General features: G+C 38.0%; 1 protein-coding gene across 3 annotated transcripts in view; it reads right to left on the reverse strand.

Annotated features, from left to right (window-relative positions):
• Positions 1–27,415, reverse strand: part of ASPH (aspartate beta-hydroxylase) — a 216,116-nt gene that overhangs the window by 139,549 nt on the left and 49,152 nt on the right. For all 3 annotated transcript variants that reach the window (XM_058528764.1, XM_058528762.1, XM_058528763.1), the window contains exons 4-6: positions 9,345–9,437; positions 6,380–6,454; positions 2,272–2,397 (exon numbers count right to left, since the gene is read on the reverse strand). In XM_058528764.1, the coding sequence (XP_058384747.1) occupies positions 2,272–2,397; positions 6,380–6,454; positions 9,345–9,437 (294 nt within the window). The remainder of the gene's footprint in view (positions 1–2,271; positions 2,398–6,379; positions 6,455–9,344; positions 9,438–27,415) is intronic.

Genomic DNA, 27,415 nt, shown 5'->3' on the forward strand with positions numbered 1-27,415 from the left:
TGTATAAACAGCATCTAAGATACCAAAATTCTGAGTAACTGTCAATCTTTCTGAGCCATCCTGGCTAAAGACAGGATGGAGCAGGATACACCAGGGAAACGTGGAAACCATTTTGTCAGCATTCCCACTCAGAAATTAGAAACATTTTCCCCATAGAAATCATGACATACATGATAACTAAAGGTCTAAAGCTCTAAAGCTAGTCTATAAAGACCTATTTTCAATGCACAATGCAGCTGAAATCATATACATATTCAGAAGCATTTTGAGTTTACATTTTTCAAAGGAAATTATGCCTTACATACAATTTTGTAGGCTGGTATGGAAACCAAACCATCACTTATAACACTATTTCTATGAAAAAGTGCATTTCCTGCTCTCAACAATAGGCATGAATATAAACTTTTGGAAATACATTCACTTATAAACTAGAAGCTGCTGATTTCTAAAGTAGTTTCCCAATATATTAAATATTATGAGTAGATATATCTCACTTTTTCATAACTTTTATGCTTTAAAATAGTCCTGCAACCATTTGCCAACCATACTGTGTGCAGGCTACCTCTCCACTCAGTCCTCAGCCTGGACGAGTCCCGGGGCGTCGCGTGACCCCACTGGCTCTGAGCACAGATGTTCAAGCCCTAACAGCAGAGTAGGAGATGTGACGTGAGGCACAGGAAAAAATAGCCCAGCCATCCTTTTGCTCAACCCTGGCTGCATTTTAATATCACCTGGGGACTTTGTACAATTATCCATTTTGGGGGCCCCACACCCCAAACATTCAGAGTCACTTTGTCTAGGCTGAGTTACAGGGATTCTTTTAAAAGCTCTCTAGGTGATATTAATTGCATCCAGGATTGAAAACTATTTGTAGGGTTATCAGTCCATCTTAGTGGATCTTGCTCACAAGAGCTTCTGCCTCTGAATCCATGACCCTATGGCTCCAGCCCTTTCCACTCTTACTGGCGCTGTGGATCTGATCTACTGCCTGCTTCTCACCGTTCTGTCTCCCTCTCTGGACTCGGTTTGGGCTTAGCTAATCCTTGAACCCTGCCAGGCGCCTCTGGTCTAGATCCCTTGTGACTTGTGGTGCCGTGTAACTGCACGGGTTGTAAGGTAACTCAACCAAAGACTGATTATTTTATGGTGGAACTTAATGTGCAATGTGGTTAATTTTGTGTTGGTGCCATCGACCTTTCCCCCTCAGTTTCAGGCTTTATTTTTCTTTTTGCTTTTCTTTTATTACTCTTTAGAAATGAAACATCCATGTTAAATAAACAAAGTTTCATTAGCACTCATTTTAAGTTTAAAATTATATCATTTATATATTTATATATTTTAAATAAAATGACATAAATCAATCCGAGTTGAAAACTTGTGGCTTAAAATCTTTTAAGAACTCATAAAGTCTTAAAGGACTCCTTTAAGGAAAGAGGACATAAGAATGTGCACTTCATTCAACAGGGTTTCAAATAATCGTGGTAGTCTCATGTTAAAGCATAGCAGAGCACAAAATATAAGAATAAAAAGTTTTCATCATCACAGAAATTACTTCTTTGTATGTCAGTGGAGAATAAAGATAACTCTAGGTTGCCTACTGCAACGAGACAAGGTAAACAACTCAACTGATATTTAAATAACTAGCATTTAATTTACAGTATTGATACACACAGACGTCAGCCAACTATGGTCCACAGCCCAGACCAGGCCTGCCTCCGATTCTAAGTTCTACTGGAACACAGCCACACTTACCCATCAGGTATTGCCCAGCTGCTTCTGCTCTACAATAGCAGAGCTGAGTAGTGGCAACAGAGGCTACAGTGTCTGTAAAGCCTAAAATGTTGACCCTCTGGCCGTTTACAGAAAAAGTTTGCCAATGCCTAGTACAGAAGCCAAGAATTGTGTTCTACCCTCTGTAGTTAGATTTCATGTTAGAACACGAGCCTGTGATAGATTATCAAGCAGCATATTTCATCAGTTGTTCGAATTTCTTATAACACTTGACACTCTAGGAAGGAGAGTACAGTAAAAGTAATGTGCTGAAGCATTTCACTGACTTTCTATAAGAAATTTATATATTCTGAGAGTTTCCCTAAAAGTGCTTTCAATCAAAATTGGGATATCTAATTTAGGAAAAAAATTCATTGTAATTAAGTTTCGGCTTCAACTTTAAAAAAATATAGGTTTTAAAGGCATTTAAGAAAAAATTCAACAATCATAATTACAAATTGCCTAGTGTATTTTAGTCTAGAACCAAAAAACGTGTTCTACCTTCATGAACTGTTCCAGTTTCCAGGGCCTCAAATCTATCATCTGCGTTACCTCCCACAAGGAAATCATCATCTTCTGGTGGCAGCTCTCTTGCTGGCTCACCCTCCTCATGCTGCAGGTCTTCTCCTTGAACAGAGATGACACACAAAGTGACACATGTGTACAGGCAGCAGCCCACAGGCACACAAGCCCCTCTGAAAGGCTGCCACATACCCACTCCCGCTATGGGCATGCCCTGCCCCTCCTCTGGGCCACTGTACGTGCTGCTGCCCGCTCTGAAGCTCTGTTCCCACTCTGGTCGAGTGCTAGTCCACCTCAGTAGAGAACAGGTCTTCTCTCACTACAACATGAACTCACCAAGGACCGGGGCCTCATCTCTTTGGTTCACTAGGTATGCCCAGCACCTAGGGCCATGCCAAGCCATAGGAAGTGCTCAACAAATATTTAACGAATGAATAAATGAATTCATAATTATTAATATATTTGCCTCTTCAATTTTTACAAGGTCAGAGAAAAGGTTACCCTGTGACCTCTCCCTGAGAATTGACGTAAAATTCCATGTAACAATCTTAAATAACTCTATACAAATGTTCTGTTTCAAAGACTAGCCAACAACCTATCGAAACCACATGCTAGGTCATCGTGCATATCTAGCTAGGTCACTGGTATTATACTTTGCATCTGAAGGTTCCTATCTTTAGCCTTTAAGTTACGCAAAGATGCCCATTTTCTCTTCTGAGACTAGCTTTTATGATATACTGAACTGTTGTGGTTTTTTTGTGTAGATGTTGAACATGCTACATTATTCCACTGCAATATGGTTTAGCTTGTTACTATGGTGTAAAAAAATTCTCCCAATAGAAACTCTCCTCTCAAAACTGCAGGAAGGTTTCCTTAGTTACTTTACTTTCACTGTGGCATAGTGATGCTCTCAGGTGTTACTGAATTATGTAGGTCCATTCATGTCAACACTACAGTCATGTGTCACTTAACGACAGGGATACGTTCTGAGAAATGCATCGTTAGGCAATTTTGTCATTATGTAAACATCACAGAGTGCACTTACACAAAACTAGATAGTACAGTCTACTACACAGCTAGTCTATATGGTACTGATCTCATGGGACCACTGTGTATATGGGGTCTGTTGTTGACCAAAACGTCATTACGCAGCACATGACTGTATTTATTTGTTTTCTGTCTTCTCATCATAGCCTGCTATACTGTTTCTCCTCATTTCAGATTTCCTGCTACTCAGCAAACTAATCACCAATTCTAATTCCTGTCACTAATTTTACAACTCTTTTTCTTCTTACCATATTCCTTTTTCCTTACTCTCATTTTACCCAGTGCAAGTTTATAGTTTTTACATAAGCAGGTTTTAGCTCTCTCAGCCATCACCATTCAGTGGAAAGTCTGTTTTCAGCAGGGAAACCAACCAAACATCGTACACTATCTGTGAGTCTCCACTGCTCTCTCAGTGACAGCCTGGTATAAAGAAGATAGTTTCCTGAGGGCTTACTGGACTCAAGGCATTGCCAGGCCCTCTGCAGCCAGTACATCAACCCTATGAGGGAGGTACAATCATCCTACGTTGGAGAAGCAGGGACTTGAGAAACTTTGCTAAAGCCACACGGCTAATAAACGGCAGCTGCAGGGCCTGAACCCAATAATGAAATACAGAGTGATGGGGACAGAGAGGCTGCTTTAGAGATGGTGGTCACGGGGGCCATGTTTGCTCTGATAAGACGTGAGGCCTGGCGTGTGCGCACGCACGCATGCACGCGCGCGCGCGCACACACACACACGCCAGCAGAAGATGTAACAGGTGCAAAGGCCTCAAGGTAGGGATGGGCTTAGCCATTACATGGAAAAGAGAGAAGGCCAGTGGGCTAGAGAAAAGTGACTGAGGGAGAAACAGACTGGCCCAGATAAGGCACAGTGGGCTGGGCCACATCAAACACGGGGTGTAGAGGAGCAAGGACGGAAACGGGGAGCCAACTGGATGCTCCTACAGTGGTCACGGCAAGAGGTGATGGTGATGCTGACACACTGCAGAGTCAGGACACAGGCTGGAGGCAAAGCCGACAGGACGCGCTGATGGATTACATACGAGGGGAGACAAGGAGAGAGAAATCGAGGGGACTCTCAGGTTTTTAGCTTAAGCAACTAAGTGGATAGGGAGACCACTAACCAAAACATAAAAGACTGGAATAAGAGCAAAATTTGGGGGTGGGGGGAGAGCTGTGATATGGAGAGGAATCAAGAATTCAGTTTTAGGTACATTTTAAGTCTGAGATACCCTAAAACATGCAAATGGAGATAAGTACGCAGCTGCATAAACCAGGAGCTTAGATGAAAGACCAGGGCTGCAGGTGTACACTCAGAAGCAACACAAATAATATCTAAAGCCATGGCCTAAGTGATTTTCTAGGCAGAAAGTCTTGATAAAGAAGAGAAGAGAACAGGTCCAAGACCAAGGCTGTGGCAAGAAACTCCAGCGCTAGACTTGATTCCTCCCTCTTCTGTATAGCTTCCTACACCCACCCACCTAAATGTCTACCATGTCCTTCCACTATCCTCTCTCCCCACCTTTGACTAACCATCTCCACCTCACTCAGGTTACCAGTACCACCTCCCATCAGATCTCCCTGCTGCACACTCCCTGCAACTCATTTTTCATGCTGCAGACAGAACACACAACACTCCTCAACACCCTTCAATGGCTGCAATTACTCCCAGAATCAAGTAAAAATACTCTTTTCCTCATCACTCTCTACCTACATATTCCACGTGCCAGGCATCCTGAACTACTTTCAGATCCTCTTTAGCCTCTGGACATTCACACATGCCACGCCCTTTGCTTAAAACACTCTAGTCACTAACAACATCTGCCTAGCAAAGCACTACACCATCCTTCAGCTCCTCAGTCAAGATGTCATTTTCTCCAAGAAGCTTCTGCAAACCCCAAAGTCTGAGCAAGCCCCACATAGCATCCTGTGTTTCACTATTACAGCACTGGGCTCATCATATTGAAATCACTTCTTTATGTAGACTGCATCATCTGTGTGTTAGGCAAAGTTAAAAAAAAAAAAAAAAAGAAGATCCAGGAAGGGAAGGTCCGCACTTGTTCATATGTGCAGACATACACTCAGGGCAAGTAGCTCTCCCAGCTGAGAAGAAGCTGGTAACGAAAGAATACAGGCTCCTAGAGCCCCAGCAGCCAATGGCACAAACCTACCACTCAGCCACACCTGGTCTCCCCAGACGAGCACAGATGGAGCCAGGTGGGATGCTCTACACTTAACCCCAACACCCAAGACTGAATAAGTTGGTTTAGGAGACCTGCTAAAGCCCAATTTAAATGATAGGGAATTCTGCCTTTTGTTTTTAAGAAACACAATCTTTCCTTCAGAACTATCTTCAGCTTACACCAAACCATTAGGACTATCAGGAGACGAAGTGCTCTGTCCCCTGCAAAATCCCTCTGTGAGTTATATTTTGGGGTTATACTCTCTGCTTTTATCAAGGGATGTTTCAAGAAACAGTCTTATAAAATCTTAAAACGTTGGTTTCTAGAGTATCATTTAACATTCTCTGTATAGAACTTCATAGAAGAAATTTTTTAGATGTAAGAGCTGGGAAAACGCTTTATATTCTCTAAGTAGACAGCATGTTTATTTCCTCTCTGGTAACAGGACCTACATAATTGAAAGTTTCTCCTTTTTGCTTTGGCAACCACCAAAGCACACAGTAAAATTTGAGGTCTGACCACAGCACCCAGACAGCCCCTGACAGCTTGCTTGGTTGTGCTCTATTTTCCTCTACCCTGCTCTTCCCATCTGTTCTTGATGTATCATTGGTCTCGATTTGTTTATTCTCATTTATTCCTACCATTTCTTTCTTAGATGTATGCAATAAGTTCCTTAACAGTAAGGTGGGGTAAAATAAAACATGTCTAGTGCTATTTCAGAAATACCTGTCCTCTAATAACTTAAAAAAAACACCCCAAACACTCAATTATTATTTAAAATAATGCCCAAGTCATTTTATGTAATTAACCATTATTTTAATAATGCATGAAAAAACAGTAGATTTTAATTCATACCAGGTTCTGTGTATACCGTTTCCTGGAGAAGGGAATGAACTTGTTCTTGTACTTCATCTTCAATATTCTGAGGTCCTAAAATAATTACAAAACATAACTAAGCAGAAAAAATCTAGACATTAATGTAGAACATGAAATATGGCATCCATATATACACATTCAACTGAATATAATTGGCTAATCAACTATCCATCCTTTTCATATCAGTTTACCACTTTTTTTTCTATGTTGGCAAATATGATAGATATTTAAAATCGGTTTTATTTTGACAGCAGTTATAAGTGTTAAAAAAACTTCTCCATAAGATTTTAAAAAAAGAAAACTAATTCAGGTTTAGAGTTTTTTTTTTAAAGAAACCTCACTCAGAGCAAAATTACTTCAGCTTGTAATTAACAAAATTCACACTGATGGTAGAATAAAAAAAAAAAGGCAAGAGCAAAACTTTCAGAAAGGAAAGTACTAGGGACTAAGGATAACAATGTGGAAGAGGAAGTCAACAGACATTAAAGTATATGGTCAGCCTCTGTCTTCCCTGTTAGGAGAAAGGGCCCCAAAGCTCGGGTGAGGGCTGGGATGGTCCGGGTTGGCTGACCGCTCCCAGAAGTCAGCAGGCAGCATGAGTAGACCTTACATTATAACTGACAATCCTTTCTGCTTTGGAGAACCCCATCTGGCAGCCAGATCCATAGACTCAAATAGATGTAAATTACAAAAGTGAACAACATTAGTAATGACATTCTGACAACACTGTGATGCCTGCTGGGTTATCAGGTTTATTGCAACATCACACAACAAACAAGAAGCTATAATTACATTGACACTACTATAAATTTTCTGTGTAATAAACATAATCTGTGTTCAGTAAATAGAAGCAGTACTAGACTTAGTATCATGAATGCTGTCACATGACATAATACCAATGACATCAGTTATTTTGTTGAGCTAATCTTCAATGACAAAAACAGAGCAAGTTAATTTGAACTTCAGATAGGAAAAAAAATTTAAGAATCTATTATGCTAATAACACTACAAAACCATTTCTGAAGCACAAAAAGTACCTTCTATTTTTATGGATGTTTTTATTTCACAAACCAGTTTTTTATATATTCTCAAATAATTACAGAAGAGTCTGCTGATATCTATTCCTCCCTCATCATCTCTCACGATGCCTGTGATAGATTCCTAACTGGATTCCCAGTTTTCCACCTACTGACAGCAGTGCCCAGAGAATATAACATGAGTAACGTAAGAGAAGCAGAGGGGTGAAGCTCTGCTCCTTCACTTAACCCGCCACTGGCTTCCTTTGCCTGAACAAATGAAAATCTAAGCTCCTCGGAACAGAATACAAGACCTCCACAATCCAGCCCTCACATGCCTCTCCAGAACCTCTGCTACAGCACTGGCTTTGACCTTGGTGAGGGCACCATGCGGTTCCATCTTTCCATGATGATACGATGCTCCTCTTTTCCTTTGGGGAGGGTTGGTAGAGGCAGAAGCCAGACTGTGATGAACTAAAGATTGAGTAGAAAATATGGCAAAAAAGCAACTGTAGATTATTCTTTCAAAACCCTGGTTAGTGCAGCAAGGAGAGGGACTGAAGGGCAGATAGAGAGAACTGTAGGGACCAAGAGGGAGTTTATTTCATTCTGTTTTAATGAGAGGTATGTACTTATGTCTACAGAATAGGTGAGTAGTCAGAGAAGAGAGAGAAGCTAAAGGACTAGGTAACAGAAAGGTTGAGAAGGCAACATTTAAACTAAAACAAATATGGCCAAAAAGTTGAAAAGGATATGAGCTGATAATAAATTGATGGATTTAGGAGGACAAGTTATCGGTAATATGCAAAGAGTAGTATTAACAAAAAACAAAAACGGAAGAGTGGAAGCAAATGGAACAATATTTCAGAGCAGGTACCAGTTTTAAAAAACAAGATTTTTAAATTATAAATGTACTTAGTACAAAGTAAAGCTTCAGGTTCCAAATACAAATACACATTTAAATTATAAAATTTAAAAAAAGTCTTGCTCCAGAGCCGTAGTATGACTATGGCAATTCCACAGGAACAGGAGACAGTAAATTCTCCTGGGATTATGATTTGAACAAATAAAAAAAAAAAAAATCAAAGCAACATATTGATCTTAAAAGGAAGGAAGGAAGGTAAATCAAATATTACTCATCAGTATGCAGTGATAAAATCAGCCAAGTACCATGTGGACCCAGTACTTAAGTTGCCAGTAAATATGCAGTGTCATACCTAACACTTTCAATAGGTGGCAAAATGAAACCAGATTTTTGAGAACTACTGAATAAATGAAAAATGTACAGAAATGACATACTACTTTGTAATAAATACCACAGCATAAAAAGGAAATGATAGTAATGGATTCAAATTTCATTTACCAATTTATTAAGAGATTTTAGGAGTTTCGATCCTATGGGTCACAGGCCTGTGGGTGATAACAAGATACTTGTATTGATCTATGAATTCATGTAGATGCAAAACAGGCTTCACAGACTATCTGGGAAGTCTTTTGATGTAGAAAGGAGACTCTCATATTAAAAAGACTGGGAACCCAGTAGACCAACTCTAGTAAATAATGTGACAAACGATGACAAAACTAGTGTACAATACGTGTCTAATTTTACTTTCAATGTAATATGGGACAGTAGTCCTGGAAGTAGAATCAAGACACAGCATTTAGTTCATGATGTTCCTAACTGTGTGATCCCAGGCAAGGAGCAACCATCTGCGCCTTCAACTCTTGATCTCAAAAATTAAAATTATCCTGTGTAAATTTGTACTAGAAAAAATTAAGTTCACTATAAAATTTCAGAAGAAGAAAAGGTAATTCATCATTCTGCAAACATTGTGAAACAAATTATGGGTAAAACAGGATTCTGCAAACTGCAAACTGGGATCCCTGGCAGGCTGAGGCACATCCAGTCAGAATTAGAGAACGCTTACCTGGCCCCTCGAGAATCTGATCCTCCAGCCACGGGTATGGCTCAGCCTCTTCTGGCGGGACTGTTGGCTTTGAAGCAGATCTTTCTTTAAGGCCTGCATTTTTATTCACAAAGTTAACTTAAGTTTTTTTTCTTTTTTTTTTGACATGTTAAGCCAGGAAAAATAATATTCTCAAACACTTCATCAATAGCGCAATTTATAGTTTCCAAGACTATATACTACAGGAAAATGTTGATATGCTTAAAAACTGAAGTAGGGAAATAGTTTGCTCTTTAACTTCACATGGGCCTTTAACATCTCCTTATCTAAATTAACCTTTCACTTAAAAAATAACAAAGTCATTGTTTACATGTTCATGAATCGCTAAAATATAAAGTCATGTCTGAACTTGCCAAAAGAAGTTCAGTATGAGTTCAAGCTCCTTGTGTTCATAAGTGACTAATTAACTCCTAAGCCTGAACTCTGAATTGAGCAATAACACAACTAAGATGCATTTGAACTTTCTACTGTTATTTGTGCACACTCTGTATTTTGATTTGCATATACTCTTCTTGAAAATTATAGCTAAAAACGAGAAGAAATAATACATAACTCACTATTTACAATCTTCTAAAGGTAACACTTAAGCAATCATATTATTCCATAAGAGCTCAAAGGCATGAAGAAAAGTTCTTTTTTGGTTTTTGTTTTTTTTGTCTTAAGGAAAATAAGACATCAGGGTAAAGGAACATGAAAGCTGATTTGAAAGTCAACGAGAGTCTGGAATCTATTATACTAAGTTAGTTCTTTGATATTTCATATGTAGAAAATTTAAATATATCCTCAATTAAATATAACTATTTAGAAAGCTAAACCGACTGGGTTAAAGAGTCTGGCGATTCCATTTACCAAGTCCTGGGTTCTTCACCACCCCACCAAGAGTGGTACCAAGAGTTGTCACTAAAGGGAGTGTGTTGTGCATGTCAACAGCCTAGAATGAAAAGGTCAAGACAGAACGGAGAAGCGTTTTTCTCATCTTGGCACCTTTATCCAACTCTTAACGTACATATACTCTTGTCCAGAAAATTCTCATTTCAATGTCTTTTACTCTTCTGTTTTGATTCTTTATATTTTTCCTTATCATTCTTTTTCTCTCATTGACAAAAACAAAGTCACCCTTTCCTCTTCCAAATCCTAAAAAGACACTGAGACAGGACTCCACTTCATCACTCATAAATCCTCTCGTTACTTATTTCCAACACTACTTACTCAAAAACGCTAGCGCGAGTAAAACAACCAACACACACAGCTGTGTTCTACTCCTAACTATAAAGTGACTTCTAACTATAAGATAGATTCCAAAGAGATCATACACCAGTATTCACAAATCCTAATGCAGTTCAATTTCACGGGGTGGAGGGGCAGAGAGGAAGGCCTATTAAAACACATCACAGCTCAAACTCCAAATTCAGGGCGGAAAATCCCTATGCCCTTTCTCATTTAAATAATCCATTCCTACATCTCTCAACTGTTAAGGGAACTACTCACTGCCATGTTTGGCTAAATGAATAGGGCAAACCTTGAGAATCTTCAGAATCAATTAACATATCTTTGCACCCTCCGCACCTCAGGAAACCCGGCACACAGCAGGTGCTCAATATGTGCTGAAGGGCTGAATACACCCGCCGGTGTGGCCACTCTGCTCGTTTAAATGGCTGCAGAGATTCTCCATAGGGCCAAGGCTTCTCAGCTGCACTAGAGTGGCTTAGTGCTGTGAAGGGGGGAAGGGGCTTGCATTTATTTCCCTACTACTGCTGACCTACGAGATTGCGATCTGTGCTCCAGCACCCACCAGTTCAACGCCACAGGCCTCGTCTGCCTGGGGCAGTCCCAGTTCATGTCTGTTGTCCTGGTATAATTATTTCCCTTTCAACAGTCCCTCAGTTTGGAGGAAAAATTACAGGGTCATTCTTCACTAAGCCCATACGTAACAGGTTTTCAAACTGTGGGTTCAGTAAGCAGTAAAATATTTTTCTGCCAAATAATAAAGATTTAAACTGCCTGAAAATCCCATTCTTACTGGATTTTGAGAAGTTTCATTTGAAAATAAATTTTGTTGCTAAGTGTTTGCAAAGTACTAGTATACCAATATTCAGACATACAATGCCCCTAACAGTCAGCTTTCTCGAAATCAACTGGAAGTTATTAGTTTCTAAAATTGAAATTGTAAAACGTGAAAAACAACAGGAGAAAGGGAAAGCATATAACAAGAGAAAATACTGAGCACTTTTCTGTCCAAAGTGGCAGCAGAATTGTCAATTTATTGATACCTCCTTTTCCAGAGAAGTCAGCACAAAAATAAATATTGTAAACTTCAAAGAAGCTAAGGATCATATTAACACATTGCCTTCCCTAAACCCCTATAAACTTTCTAAAACTTAACAGAAACACATTCTAGACTAATTCTTACTGCTTTGATAACCCATATGGAAGAATGAACCCTACAAGCTTTTACTCTGGTGTTCCCAAAAAACATTTCGCCACCCACATCCATTTTAGTCCATGAATAAGTGCTCCTCAGACAACAGTGGTAAATCCATGTTTCCTATAAGATTTCAGGCAACACATAAACAAAAATTAAACAAGGAACATGAATGCATATAAGGTCAATTCACAATCAGAAGAATGGTTTTCAAATTGGATTTATTATAAGGTACAATGGCAAGGACATAGCACTGAAATAAATATTCAGAATTATGTGATGAAATGAATGTATCAGTTTGGATGTTCCTGGGGCTGCATATAACAAACACCAACGCACACTGGCTTGAGCAAGAAGGAAATTTATTATCTTTGAGCAAGAAGGAAATTTATTATCTTTGAGCAAGAAGGAAATTTATTATCTAACTTCACGAGAAGCGTGGAGGCACGCTGACTTGCTCTCAGCAACGGCTTCATCCTCGGGCTGGCAATCAGGGCTTCCCCACCAGCTGCAAGCTCCCCTTCCAGATAAGATGATGTCCAGAAGCAAAAGGTGCCCTGCTTCTCTCTTAGGCGTGAGGAAATCTTTCCTAGAAGCTCCCAACAGTCTTCTCTTCTGGTTTTAATAGTCAAAACCAGAATCCACTTCCATTCCTAAGCTGGCAAGAGGAACAGGATGACCACAATTGCCTGACAGTAATTATCTAGGGTTGAATAAATGTTTCAAGTCAACCACAACAGCCCCTATGTGATTTGGAAAATAAATTAATTCTCTGAAAGCATACCTTCTTTTTAGATTTTTGGGCACATCAGATAAATCAGGAAATTAAAAAAAAAAAACACAAAACATTATGTTTGCATTTCAAACATACATAATTTTTCCTCCAATTTCAAGTAAAAATGGAAGAAGTTACAAAAAGTAAATGAAAATGAGCACTTTAAATAACCATTCATAGCAAATTTGATTATCTGACACAATCACCCTAGACCAGTATTAGCTTACTTCATTCACTGCTACCCAACTACACCTGATCATATGGGAAAGAATAAGTGTATTTTCTTCCCACAAATATGCGATAGTTTAAAACTTACTAAATTGCATACTGCATTTATTCATTCAACAAATAGTTAGCACGTACTAATGCAAGGCACTGTTCTACAGAAAACCAACACACAAAACCCCTACCTCCCATAGAGAGGAACAATTAAAAGAAAAGAAACATGAAATAGAGTATATCAGATGGGGAAAGATGGTATGGGGAAGACTGGGACAGGCAGCGCCAGGCCCTTAGGGAAAGGGGGCAGGGCTATTTGCAACACATGGAGGAGGAAAGGAACTCACTGATAAGATCTGAACAGACTCCTGAAGGAAATCAGGGATGTGGCCATGCGAGTTACAGAGGGGAAGAGTGCTCCCGGTAAGGCTCTGGAACAGCAAGTTCAACATTCCCCAGCAGAGAGGGTGCTGGGAGCAAGGAAGAGCCCAGTGGTCAACGCAGCTGGCGAGCGAGCAAGGGCGTGGGCATCGGAAAGGCCCTGGGTGACCAGATCACCGAGGCCTTTACTCTGAGTGAAAATGACACTTTTCATAAGACTTACATACGAACTGTTCCTCAACAAAATCTGGGAAAGTAAGAATTATAAATAGTATTTTGCTTCATAGGATTTTATATACTTAGCCCATAAAAGGTAAGACATTGCTAAAAATTAGTTTATCAATCTTTGGTTTACTAATTCAGTGGTGTACAGATCGATGAAAATTTTGATTTTACCAACCCAGGTTACTCCAGCTACTGTTATTCATGAAGGGGAAGTGCTCAGGACTGCTACTGCTTCAAATGCAAGCAGAGATCCCTGATTTATGATGGTTCGACTTAAGATTTTTCGACTTCACAATAAGGAGAAAGCTGATATGCATTCAGTAGAAATTACACTTGGAATTGTGAATGTTGATGTTTTCCTGGGCTAGCGATACGCGGTACAATCCACTCTCGTGACGCTGGGCAGCGACAGCGAGCCACAGCTCCCCGTCAGCCACGCGGTCACGAGGGTGAACAACTAACACACGTACAACCATTCTGTACCCAGACAACCCTTCTGTTTTCACTTTCAATACAGTATTCAATAAATTACATGAAAATTCAACACTTTATTATAAAATAGGCTTTGTGTTAGATGATTTTGCCCAACTGCAGGTTAATGTAAGTGTTCTGAGCACGTTTACGGTAGAGTAGGCTAAGCTATGATGTTTGGTAGGCTAGGTGTATTAAATGCACTTTCAACCTACAATATTTTCAACTTAATATGAATTTATCAGGACGTAACCCCACCGTAAGTCAAGGAAGATCTAGAGTCTAACAATGTAAATCAATATACCCTAACAGGTACACGAAACTAGAGAAATATTCTGGGAAATCAAACCAGAAAGGCATGCACACCAACCAGCCATATTAAACCTCGTTGTTGTTCCTGGCTTGTATAATCACGAACACAGATCTTAGCAGGTATCCCAACAGCGGTCCTAGAACTTATCAAAATTCTGAGACTGCCAGTGACTAATAGAGCTACCCCAAGATATATACAATGAGAGCCATTCCAGATTCAAAGCATCTTAACACAACCCAAGTGATGAAGAGACAGATTCAGGAAGAGGAGGACATAAATCTCCAAAGAGTTAAACACTGCCAAAAAGGTTCCTAAAAGCCTGAGTTTCAGAACGAATGAAGGGACTCCACAGACTGGAATGGAATGGACTCACTTTAACCTCTTGCAACACGAGATGGTGTGTAAGAGCTCAGGCATGTGAAGCAGGAGGGCTGCCTTTGAATTCCATTTGAATCTCATCTCGAGCACATTACCACGGCTACAACTTTGGCTTCCACAAATACAGAAAGGAGATAAAACGGTACCTCCTTAGAAGGGTTTTAAGAATTAAATGAGATCATTTAAACCTAGCAAATATACATTTTTTCTTGCCAACTTATTTCTTCCTTTATTTCTTCTAAAGAAACAAATATAACCCCACTCCCTGCACACATACATACAGCAACACAAACAGTTATAGGGAACTTCCAAGGTGGTTAAAACAATTACTGAAGAAACTTCTGGGTTTTTCTTTAAAACAAATTTTTTTTTCTTCTTTCTATTACTATTCAACAGTATATACAGATCTGAAATATTTTTAAATGATCTGTGTTCTATGTGTTCCCCATTCAATAAACACACATTGAATGCCTATCACTCTCAGTTACTATGATAGGTACTGGACATAAATCATAAGCTGATAGCAAAGCAAAGGCTAGGGGTAAAGCAAGGTGATAAGCACAGTAACTGCAAGACAGGCAGTCCACCCACCTGGGAGGATCAGAGAAAGCAGGAGTGCAGATGTGATGACTCTGCTGGATCCTGCAGGAGACAGAAGGCGGCCCACCACACGGAGTGGGAGCATATCCCGGGCAGAAGGGACAGTGGGCAGTACCAGCAATAGCTCCAGTTTCATTACTTTCTTCCTCATCTCCTTATTTATCTCATAGCATTTCACTGGAAGGACTGGAGCCATCTTGATCACTTGTATCCCCGCAGCCTAGCAGACCCCAGTAAGCTGCAGATACTCCAAATATTTGTTGAATGAATCAATAAATGGGAAATAGAGATGACACAGCAGGTGGGTATATAATTATCAAAAATAACACAGAAGCTTTAAGTTATAGGTCTTCCTCCAATCTCTTAGGATACAAGAGAACTAACGTTTGAGGCAAGAAAGAAGTAAATGACAGACAGACCTCTATGATGTATGGATGCTAATAAAGTCATAAACACATACATGAAGTGAAATCAAACGAGGCATGAAATGAGGAGTAAAGAAAAGGAAAATAGATGCCTTCTGCTCTGCAGGGCTTATAAAATTGAAGCTTTTGTAGAAACTGATTCCTATGTAAACTGATATCCAAACCGGTAATCAACATCTAGCTCCTGCAGTTTTACCCTCAGGCAAACGGAGGAGCAAGGACATGACACTGAATGCTGTTACTGAGGACTTTTTCAGATTCCCCCAAATAAGATTTTCATGAGAAGAACTCTTAAGGGTCTGCGACGTAACACTCACCCTTCAGTTTCCTAAGAACAACAACTTTCTCTTTAGATAGAACCGGAGGGAAATGGAAAGAGCTTAACAACATAAATAAAACTAACAGACCTGATAACTAAATGGCAATATTTATCATATGGCAATATTCTCTTCCACTCCTTCATCTGTCTAAAATTATTGCCGACCGAGGGTTGGGATGGATTCTCTCTATTCCCCATGGCTCTAACTCTGAAATACCCATTTAGGCCCGTCCCATTCAACTCCTCGTATGTGGGCAGCAGCAGAAGTAGGAACGGGGTGAGGAAAAGAGATGGGGAAAACAAACCCCAGACGCTGCCTGCATTGGTGCACATGAAGCACAGGCTATAAATAGTCACTGTGTAGCCCCCTCTGCACGTATTCCCCCTTCTTCTGGTAAAAGCACACTGATTTTTCTGTTGAGGAACTGCTTTTCCCTCACCCCACAGTTTTAAGGGTAGGCACTCACATGACACAGGTCTTGCCAATCACAACTTCACTCCCCCTACCCTACTCCATAAGGATCAGGGGTAAATGTGAGCACATGACACTTAACCTGGGACAGGCTGCCTGAGAAGGAAGCCCGCATCCCAGAAAGTCCAGGGATGGAACGAGAGGTTCAGACCACTGGTGGAGCACCTAGATCCAGCATAACCAAAGGAAAAAAAATCACAGCTACCCCTGGCCTTTACAATGATGTGAGCCAATCAATGTTTTTTTTATCCATATAAGCTAATTTGAACGGATTCACATATTTAACCAAAAGAATTCTGGAGAACACTTAGAAATAAAACTAAATATGTTCCTAATACTCTGAGGAAGAATGATGAATCCCTTTGTCTAAAGAAACATAGTTACACTGAGACTTGCAGAACTAGACATTAGGGATTAAATAGGTTTTTTGTGGACTGGAGTAGAAAATCTCTAAAGATCACAAAATTGTTTCTGCAGAAAAACATGTTCTGAGTACAAAGAAAACATATAAATAAGTTTTCGACAACTAGGTTGTTTATGAAATTTCTTAACTGTACCACATACTTAAGACTATAGTTTATTACTTCATAACTTTTTTCCAGCCTCTACATTTCATATCTTGTGTGTTCATGTTGTAGCAGTATCCTTTAAATAACTATGCATTCTTATGGCTTTACACATATGTAACCTTTATAATTACTTTTATTTGCACTCTCAATTATCTCAGTAGAACAAATCAGGACCCAGTAAACCCATTTCACAAAGATATATTAGTTACAAAGGATAAAGGAGGAAGGTATTTGTCTCACAACCTGTTGACAAAACAGAGTAGAAATTACAGCCTCAGTGCTTCAAAATTTTTAACACCTGACTAAAACACCTTGCAATGATTATTACCATTATCTTACCAAAGGAAAGGGAAACATGATGAAGCGGGTACCTGAGGGTTACTGTAATATTCAATAACCTTGAATATTTCAACCCTGTTATGGAAAGAAGTTAATCTTGTCAATTTGCTGTTTTCTTGTTTAATCTGAGGGGTAACTCAAGGGTCACAAGGAAATATGAGCATGTTTTACAGATTACAGAAGAAAGAGAATGCCTTCAAGGAAGTTAACAAGATAATCAGGTAACCAGCCCCCAGCTGCAGCTGACACCCAGAAGCCAGACTGCCAAGGGGCTTGTCAGGAGTGAAAAAAACATGGATTACTCCTTTGTTTCTCCAAAACTCCTCCTCCGAAGCCCCTGAGCTCTATAAAAGCCCCTGCTCTCTTCTCTTGTTAAGGCAGATTTGAGACCTACGCTCCCACCTTCTCATCTTGATGAATTCAAATAAACCTTTCTCCATCTCCAAGTACTGATGTCTCAGTGACTGGCTTGCTGCACATCACTGGGGACACTTGAGATTAAGAGTTTTGGTATCAACGAGTGCCAACAATGTGCCAGCTGCTTGTGGATATGTAATACCAGCTAGTTCTCAAAACCACCTCCAGCAAACGGTGTTATCTTCAATTTACAAATGAGGAAAACTGGTATTTCAGAGATGCATTGTATGGTGAAATAATCTGAGTAATCAACATGGAGAATTGTTACTGGGCATTAGTGGGCAGTAACATGATGGGCATTAACAGGAGAAGGAACAGTGAAAGACACAAGAGAAAGGAACCAAAGTCAGGAGATGTAGCTTAAGTCATCACACCCATTTCATGGAAAATGACGTTTCAGTTAATTTAAAACATTTAAACTTAAAAATCACACTTGTTTACTACCTTTCTTTGTTTTTTAAAGAACATATATACAGGAAGTCCTTATTATCCAAGTAATCACTATGAGAACCTCTGAAGTTACAAGAGTGTATGGCTAAGCAGGCCATAACACTATAAGATATCCTCTTAAGAACAATCACTTATAGAATTAATCACCCTGGATTAACTCAAGCGTTCATGCTGACTGATTTAGGTTAATTTCTTTACCAGTCTCTCTCTCACTGTGAAATGTTGAGAGGACACAATGCATATCACCCATAAGGTAAAAATGAAAATCCTCTAAAAAAAAAATAATATTTCAAAAGGTTGATTACAACCAATGTTAGAAACAACTAAAATTCATACACAAAGCCATTAACAAATGAAACATAGAAGTTACACATCATAAGAAATGAAGAAAAAAAATCGATGATAAACTGCATTAAAAGAAAGTAATTTGAATATTAAAGGATAAAAAAAGATTCTTGGAAATCTGACAGGCTCGCAAATATTTTTGCAAAACTGACCATCTCTGTGATGATTGTGCTACTCACATGTGAGATACTATCATACATAATTTAAGGAAAAATACATCAATAATGTCATTTTTTAGAATTCTAAGTATCATCTCAGCGCAATTTAAATAAATAATTTGTTAGTGATACAACAAAATAAACTTACATTCTTAAGTATTTAATTCACACTTTCAGGACTTCTGACTCCCAACTACTCTATCATAAAATGTTTGTCCCTGTTTTTAGCTTACTTATTTAAGAAGGGGAACCTTTCTGGTTTTAATTATCCTTAGATAACAATTGGAAGCAGAATACAGAAATAACTATACACTGAATAAAAAAGCAAGTAAAACAGCGAATGCAAGCATAATTGTAATTCATTAATCACGACCAAAAGCTTATCTTGCACTAAGTTTTTTAATTGAATAATAAGTGCCAATGCAGTTGGGTAAAGTGTGACCTCAACTTCAATAAAATTCAGGTGAAGCCTTTATTTACTGAAGAAAAGGGAAGGAAAGAAAAAGAAAGAAAGAAAATAAATCAACTCCCAGTTCACAAGAGCTCGTGAAGTATTTTTAAATGTTTTAGTAGAGATGTTTCAATTCTTGAGCTGACATTCAAAGGAAAACCTAAATGATAGAACTAAAGTATTTCCAAGTGCTTTACTAAATACCAACAGACGTTTATATGCTTATGCTGATTAGTTTATTCTAAAATTTTTTTTGCTCATTTTCTTAGAATTTAGCATTTACGTACTTTATGCCCATAACCATTGTCCTTCAAGAACTAAGGTAAAAATTACTAGAATGCCCTCAGTAAATCTAATTATAATTCTCTGCCCTTTTGCAAGTGGGAAAAAAAAATCATCTGTACAGAAATTAACACTTTAAATGTGGTACATAAATTAAAAAAACAATCCATTTATCTTAGCAGCAAGATCTAACATCAGGATATAGTTTTTAAATGTTGTAACTTGTATGTGTGCGGTGGATATAGTTTGCTTCTTGTTCCGTCCAGTTCTCAGTCAGAGCCTTCCTCTTCTCCTCCCAGAAGCCCTCCTGCCCACAGGAAACATCTGATGTGGTTTGACTAGGACCCATTCACCCCCACCCAAAGCTTTGTGCACAGGAGCCAGCCTGGGAAGACAACCCATCCCCAACTAGAGGAATGGTCACTAGGCCCAACCAGCCAGTCAGAATTCACCCAGGGACACTTCTCCCAGAGCCATCCCAGAAAACCGCCTCTTTGCACTAATATTGCTAAACTAGAAGGATGTGTCCGGGGCCTGCTGAGGACTGTCTTCTTCATTAAGTGGTAACCCCTCCATATAGAACAAAATCCAGTAGAAAACAGCAGAGCCAAGATCTGAGAAGAGAGCTAGGAAGAAACAGGGCTCTGATTACAGAGATCTATTCACTTGAAGCCAGTGTCCCTGTATCTACCACTCAAATAAGTCACAAAATTCCTTTTTGGTTTACTATGTTCCTGTAATCTATGCAAACAACAAAATCCTGACTAATCAACAAATGAAACCCCAAGTTACCAGTGTTTACAATTCCTTTGGGCCTCGGTTTTTAAACAATAAAATAATAGGATTGGATTAGAGAGAGAAATTAGATTAGATATTCTCTAGGATTTCCCCCTTGCTGTGTAATTCTATTATGTCAGTGGGAATTTTTGTCAACTAAATGTCTAAGTGTTTGATTTTAAGCAGTAACAGGTGCTAGCATTTAAGAAAAAGGTGCACAATATTTTTAGAAACATTTGCACTTAATACTTACTCATTTCTGACTTGAAATATCTTTCATGAGGCCCAAATCTGTTTCTAAGCTCTTCATAGAAAAAGTTGAAGAATTATTTAAAAAAATAAAGTCTTTGTGGCAGCACTTTTGATTCTGTTACAATATACCAGCTTGCTCTTCTCAAATTCAATAACTCAATTTTACCAGTAGTCACAATTAGAGATTTAAGACTTCATGCATAGAAGAGTACAAATCATTTGTAGAAACGTATTCTTACTGAAATTTCATTTTATTAAATGTTTTCTGATGGATAAATTCTGATGTCTAGTTAGATCTCAAATTTGTAAGCCCTTAGAAATGGTAAACAATTATGATACAATCAAATATGAAAAATATATGCCATTCCACAAAATATTTGAAAACCATGTGATATAAAATGAAAGTATATCCTAATTTGAAGTAATTAAAGCCTTTCTCTAACTATTCTGAGTCTGTAAAGACATCATAAAGTGTTCTAAAATTGTTCTTCTAAATAAAATTCTCTTTTATTCATGACTATATCCAGAGTTCTCACAACAGCGTATCCGACACACAGTAGACACGAAGTATCCATTAGGTGACAGGAGAAGGTGGGGGAGAGCTCTTGGTAGGAAAGGGAGGGGTAGTTGAGGAGGGGCAAGGAGTGAGGAGGCATGGAGAAATGAAGGAGGTAAAAGAGATTGTAAGACTGGGAAGGAGAGACTCAAACAGAGAGAGATAGGAGGAGAAGGAAAAGTTAAATAGGTAAGAGCCTGAGGAAGGAGGGACTGGGGAGAGGAATGCAGGGGAGGGAGGAATGCAGGGGATGTCACAAGAGCCTGAGGAGGTGCCCTCTGAAGAGCTGGGGGAGGGGAAGGGGAAAGGAAAGGAGAAAGGAAGTGCAGGAGGAAAATGGTAGGTGAAGAAGAAAGAGGATCAGAAAAGCAGGAAGCAGTAGGAAGAAAACTGAGGACAAAGTAGATCACTTCCTACCTACCTGAGTATTTATCAAACCTGCAAGTTGTAAGTCACTCTGCATATAAATACTATTTAAAATCTTAATATTCTTATTTAACTCCAGTGACAGTATCCAATATATTAATAAACTCATTACAATTCATATTATACATATACATTTATCTGGATACATGATCAATAAATTAATAAAAATAAAAGTTATTACATCACATTTTTATTACATATTTTTTTTTAATTTAGAAGCAGGAGACAGTATACTTAAATTTCATAGAATTTACTTGCTGAGCACCAACAAATACATACATTCAATGGCCAACTGACACATCTTCGCCAACCAGAGCAATACCAAATGTTCTATGCCCTTTAGCCGCGATCACAAAGAAGAACATTACCATTTCCTGGGATGATGTTTAGTTCTTTCTTTTCTGGTTACTTCCCTTTGCTAAGTGCACGTGTTTGGGAGAGCTTCTACTTTCCTTTCTGTCATCTTTCTCTCTGGATGCCATTTTACTAGAAATATCTTTTATATTCGTTGATTTTTTCCTATTTTCCTTGGTTTTAGCACCTTTATCTAGTCCCACTTTCTCCTTCTCTCTGTCCTTTTTGCCCTTTGGAGACTCTTTCTTGGATAGATTTGAATCAACAATTTTCTTTTCCTTCCGGCCATCCTCTTTTTCCTTCTTCCCCTTTTTTCTCTCTTCGTGCTTACTTTCCTTCCTTGACTCAAGTTTCTCTTTCTCCTTCTTGAGTTCTTCTTTAGTGAGTTCTTTAACTTTCAGGTTTTCCAATCAAAGGAAAAAAGTTTATTGAAAGCATCTCAATTCATAGAACAGCAACTTAATGCAAAAATACTGTCTTTTTTTTATTTTATCTCCCCACACACATGAAATGCTCATTCAAAAAATGACTGTAATGCACTATTTTTAAATGGGCGCAAAATACACGCAAACCTCTATAAAGTATCAGCTATAAAAGAAGTGCTAGAAACTTGCATCATATTTTTCCAGCTTGAAATACGGTATGACCCATCTTAAAACAAGGTTAACATGCAATATTATTAAAATGAGTCCATCCATAAAGACAGTATTTTACACAAAGTGTTAACTCACATTTCAAAACTATAACAACATAATTAAAGGAACACTGGCAATGTAAGAACAATTTTCCATAATATGAAAGTATTTGTACAAAGATAATTAAAACCTGTTTAGCTCCAACAAAAAATTATATCTAAAATACCTGTCCTTACAATCCTTGAAAGCAAGTATAATGCACAAAAAGTAAATTAAATACCATTTAATTTTCTTAGTTAAGAAAAATACAATTTCCATGAGAGTATGAAATTTTAAATTCATTATCTATATAGTATCTAAAATGACAAGTAGATTTTTTTCTGCTTATATTCAACATTATGAAATCAGTATTCCTTTAAGTATGCTTCCTGTTAATTTACGTAGGGCCACTTAAGCCAACACATATGTTGTCCATGCTCACAGAGGAGAGAGTAATTAAATGCAATACACAGATAATTTCAAATCTCGTGTAAGATGCTGTTTTCGATTTGTTTTACATAAAGTTTAATAGAGCTGCGAGCAAAATCTTTAAATTTCACTTTCTGGTTCTCTCATTAGGAAATCATAAGAGAAGCGAGGTGTTTACTGTATAATGTAGTATTTAAGCAGAAACAAAGAAAATGAAAGATTTCTTTAACATCATAAAATGCTGAAGACATTTTTGCCCATCGAAATCATGTAAAACTCACATGACACAAAATGTTATTCAATTCTTCTTGAAAATCTTATTAAAACCTTATAAAAATACAGAATAGCATCCATAAAGAATCAACCAATAGAGGCTTCATTCTACTTCAGTGCTATCCATAGAGTAACACAGATAACGACACTGTAAAAGTAGAATGCTCGTGCAATGTTTCTAAAATATTACATCTGTCATTTAATAGTTTAATTTGCCTCTCTAAATCAAGAAGTAAAATTATACTTTATCAGCCATTTATTTCACATTTATATAAAAATAAAATGGTGAAAATTCTGTTTTCTTTCCAGGAATTATTCAGGTGGGATACAAAGTTAAAACATGAAAATCTCCTCATCTTAAAATTAAAATACAAATTACAAAACCCTGCAAACCACATAGTGAAGTTTCACCTGTTAATGTTTCACCAAAAACAAACTACCAACAATATGCCAAGCACTTGAACACAAAAGACTATTACAAGTTTATTAAAAAAAACATGCACTTCCCCCATGCCCCTCTCCCTAAATCTTTACACATGAACAAGAAAAACCACTGGGATATAAAATAAGGCTGTAATAATAAGCTGTTAGCCTATATATAATGGTTGACCAGTATAGTAATTTTTAAAGAATTAAAATATCAAATTCTATACCAACATAATACAGTATTCCAAATTATATTCCAGATTATAAATCTAAGTTTTCATTTTACTGAAAACTACAAGCTTGATCACACTAGCTTTTAATGTGCTCTAAGAGACAGTGTCATCAGAGCTTTTGAAGAAATGAAATCACTGATGAATTCATCTTTTTTTCCAACAGTAACTGAAAAATTCAAACTAAGGAAGGTTTTAGGTTGGAAGGTAGGATGTGTATATGTAAATTTGTATATAACAATATCATGATATTGTTATAATATATATTCCTAATTTAAAGACTGTTACAAAGTTTCGATAACATGAAAAAGAAATTACTTAAAATTATAGGCTTGAGGCAGAATATTCTTTAATAAAGTCTTTGATAAAACTAATCATGACCAAAGGTGCACCCAAAACCAAAAAAGCAATAACGTTTAGCATTAGTAGCTGCATTTACACAACATATCTAGAAAATGTCATGCATTTTCAAGCATTAAACTTGATTCACTCAAGGCTAATTTGAAAATGAGAAAATACCTTTAGCCTTAGTTTTTCTCTTGGCTACCCCACCAGGTCCTTCTGTTGGTATTTACAAATGGAAAATAGGTTATAAACAGAAAATATTAAGGGAATTTAAAAACAAGGATCTATAAAATAGTTAAAATCGTTGCATCTATCAAGCAAATTTAAAATAAAACACTCCTTCAACATATAAATATCTATCATTAATATGTCATTTTAGAATCTTACCTTCACTATCCATAACAGAAAAATGCATTGTAATCAGCCTATGACTAAGTCAACTTCACAACTTGCCTTAGACCTGAAAGAATCAAGCGTTGGCTTTAGAAATGCCTAATCACCACTGGAAATGGCATTTCCCCCTCAGTGGTGCCTGGAGGGCCAGTGGATGTCTACTTGGACACAGATGACCATTACAAGCACCAGGGGGGCTTTACTGGAGAGTTGACTTGCCCACTCAATCATCACTGCCATCCAAAAAAGGGCAGCATATTATGCTAGAATTTTCATCTTTACTGTTTGAACAATCATTGCTTTTTTCCCCCATGGTTTCAAACTTTCTTTTAATTACACAAGCAAGTAAGAATTACACTATTAGGTAAGTGTCTATTAACTTTTTACTCTTCATCTAAACACTTTGTGAGGGCTTTCTATTTTCTCTCTTGGCAAATGAAAGTTCTGATAATGGGTTTATTTTTAACCTCATAACAAATGTCAATATCATCTACCTATCAGCACACTCCTATCCCAAGCAGGCCGTGCTTAGCATCCCAGCCCACTGATGTTCCCAACTCCATCGCCTGTTCACATAAATGCTACTTTATACTCATGTATCAGCAAACTTTCCAAAATGGCATTCTAAGTTGCCAATCCATCTTCTAGGCATATTAGGGTGGGAGGTACAGTGATTATTGTTCATTTCCTGTTGTGGCAGCATCAGGCACAATCTGTCACTCAACAGCTAGGGTCTAAGGTGTTGTCTCAAGAAAGCCCCCAAACCCTTTTACACTGTTCCTGCTGGAAACTGTACAACTCACTCTATATGTTTCTCAACACCGTAATCACACCCCCACACTCAGTATGAGATGTTTTCACCCCCCATTCTGTTCTATTGTTCAAATCATCCTCCATTCCTGAATTCCTTCCACTTTCTCTAGTCACAGCAATTTCTTTTCATCAAATGAGATAGTCCCTCTGAGAATGGCAATTTATTTTGATGGAAATATCATCATCATCATTCTGGAAAACAAGGTGTTAGTATGTCTTACTACCAACTATATAAAAAAAGAAATGTGAATTAACTGTTCCTCATGACTATCTATATCTGTCCAATTACTTGAAATACATATATACCATAAACAGTGTGAGTGACAATTAATTTTCACAGACAAAACTTGATTCTTTCCTAAACTCTATTAAAAATAGCATGCCAATACTGTAATACTAAATGCTATCTTGGACTACTCTCCACTAAAGTTTATTTCAGAAGAAAATATCAAACTTATTCTTGTAATACCAACTTTTAAATACATGGGTATTATCCAAAGTACAAAAGAAATTAGATACAATAAAGCATTAAAATATACTTTTAGTGATGCTAATGTCCCCTCCCCACTCCTGCATGTTCTCACAATGCAGGCCCAGATTTTCCTGTTAAAAAGCAGAGGGGTGGGAATGAGACTGCCCACTCCCCACCCTACCGTTATGATATAGTCAAAATGCAGTGTTCTAAAAGTCAAAAGAGCAGTTTTAGGAAAGAAGGCATGGACAAAAGTTTAGGATCAGAACACTACTGACCCATCTTAGTTATTAAACGTCTTGTAAGGTTCTTCAGATTACAGTTTTACAAGCACAGAAGAGGCAGTCACATTACAATGAGGAGAAAGCATAGGTGAAAAGAAAGGTGAGCAAATAAGGGTTTGAAGGACTTTTTATAGGTGTTCGTATGTTTTGAAGGCTAGAGGAAGCACAGGCTTGTCTATGGGAAAAAAAATTGATTCACCGAGAGAGGGGAGAAATGATGTGGCCAGAGGAGCAGGTGCAGACACAAGGGAATGGGTTAGCTTGAGAAACCAGAAGATGCAACAACTGCAAAAATGACCAACGAGAAAGGAAATGACGACTCAAGAAAATTCTGAGAGTAAAGAAATGTTGTATAGTGTAGAGAGATGAAGATAATGGAACCCAAGCCAGAGGTGACCATCTTGGTAAAGCAGAAGGCAAAAACACCTCTACAGAAGAATAAAATGAACCTGGAAGATGGAAGAGTGTAGAAAAGGGTGTGAATACCTGTCAAACCTTTGTGTCAATAACTCTGTCACAGAGCAGAGAGCACCTCACAGAGGTCTGATTCAGGTGAATTTAGAACAGATCTTTTCCCAACAACGTGAAGCCCAGGGATGGAGTGGTGAGTGGTGATCCAGAATTGGTGACAGCATGTAGAGGAAAAAAACAAGTGTGGTGACATCAGAGAAGTGGCCCCAGAGAAAACTACAAGGGAAATATGCAACACGTTGCTTTCACATAACTCCTAATTCTATTCAGAATTAAATTCTTATCATTTGTAACTATGGTTGAGGTGGACTCTCCCTACAGTGTCAAAAATCAACAAGCATGCCCTGTTTTTCTCCTTTTCTCTCTTTATTACCACAGTCAATGCCCAGGGGAAAAAAGGGAACAATTCAATCAAACAATAAAATCGATGACAATAAAATAACTTCTTAAAAATAGTTTCCAACTAGTACGGAGAAAATTCTACCAATTAGAGCCTGAAAAGGAAGCATCTTGGTATTTTATAATCCACTGGGATAAAAGTTGTTTTTTTTTGAGAGAATACATTCTAATTGAAGGGAGTCATCAAAGAAGGATCAGGATGTGGTTATAGTCAAAGAGAATGGCAAAAAATAAATAATTACCAAGTTGCTTACCTCCTTTTTGCTCTGTATGTTTATTCTAATGGTTTTTAAGGTGATTACTGTTAGTAGCTCTGTTGACTATTTGGGAATTCTTACACAGAAATTTGAAAAAGGTGGTCTTATATTCTTCCCTTAGAACACGAGGGAGTTGCCTAAAGCTAATTAACGTTATTTTGGCAACTGCTGCAGGGCCTCTATCCCACAC

Source organism: Diceros bicornis, chromosome 33 (assembly GCF_020826845.1).
Source record: "Diceros bicornis minor isolate mBicDic1 chromosome 33, mDicBic1.mat.cur, whole genome shotgun sequence".
Classification (NCBI taxonomy): domain Eukaryota; kingdom Metazoa; phylum Chordata; class Mammalia; order Perissodactyla; family Rhinocerotidae; genus Diceros; species Diceros bicornis.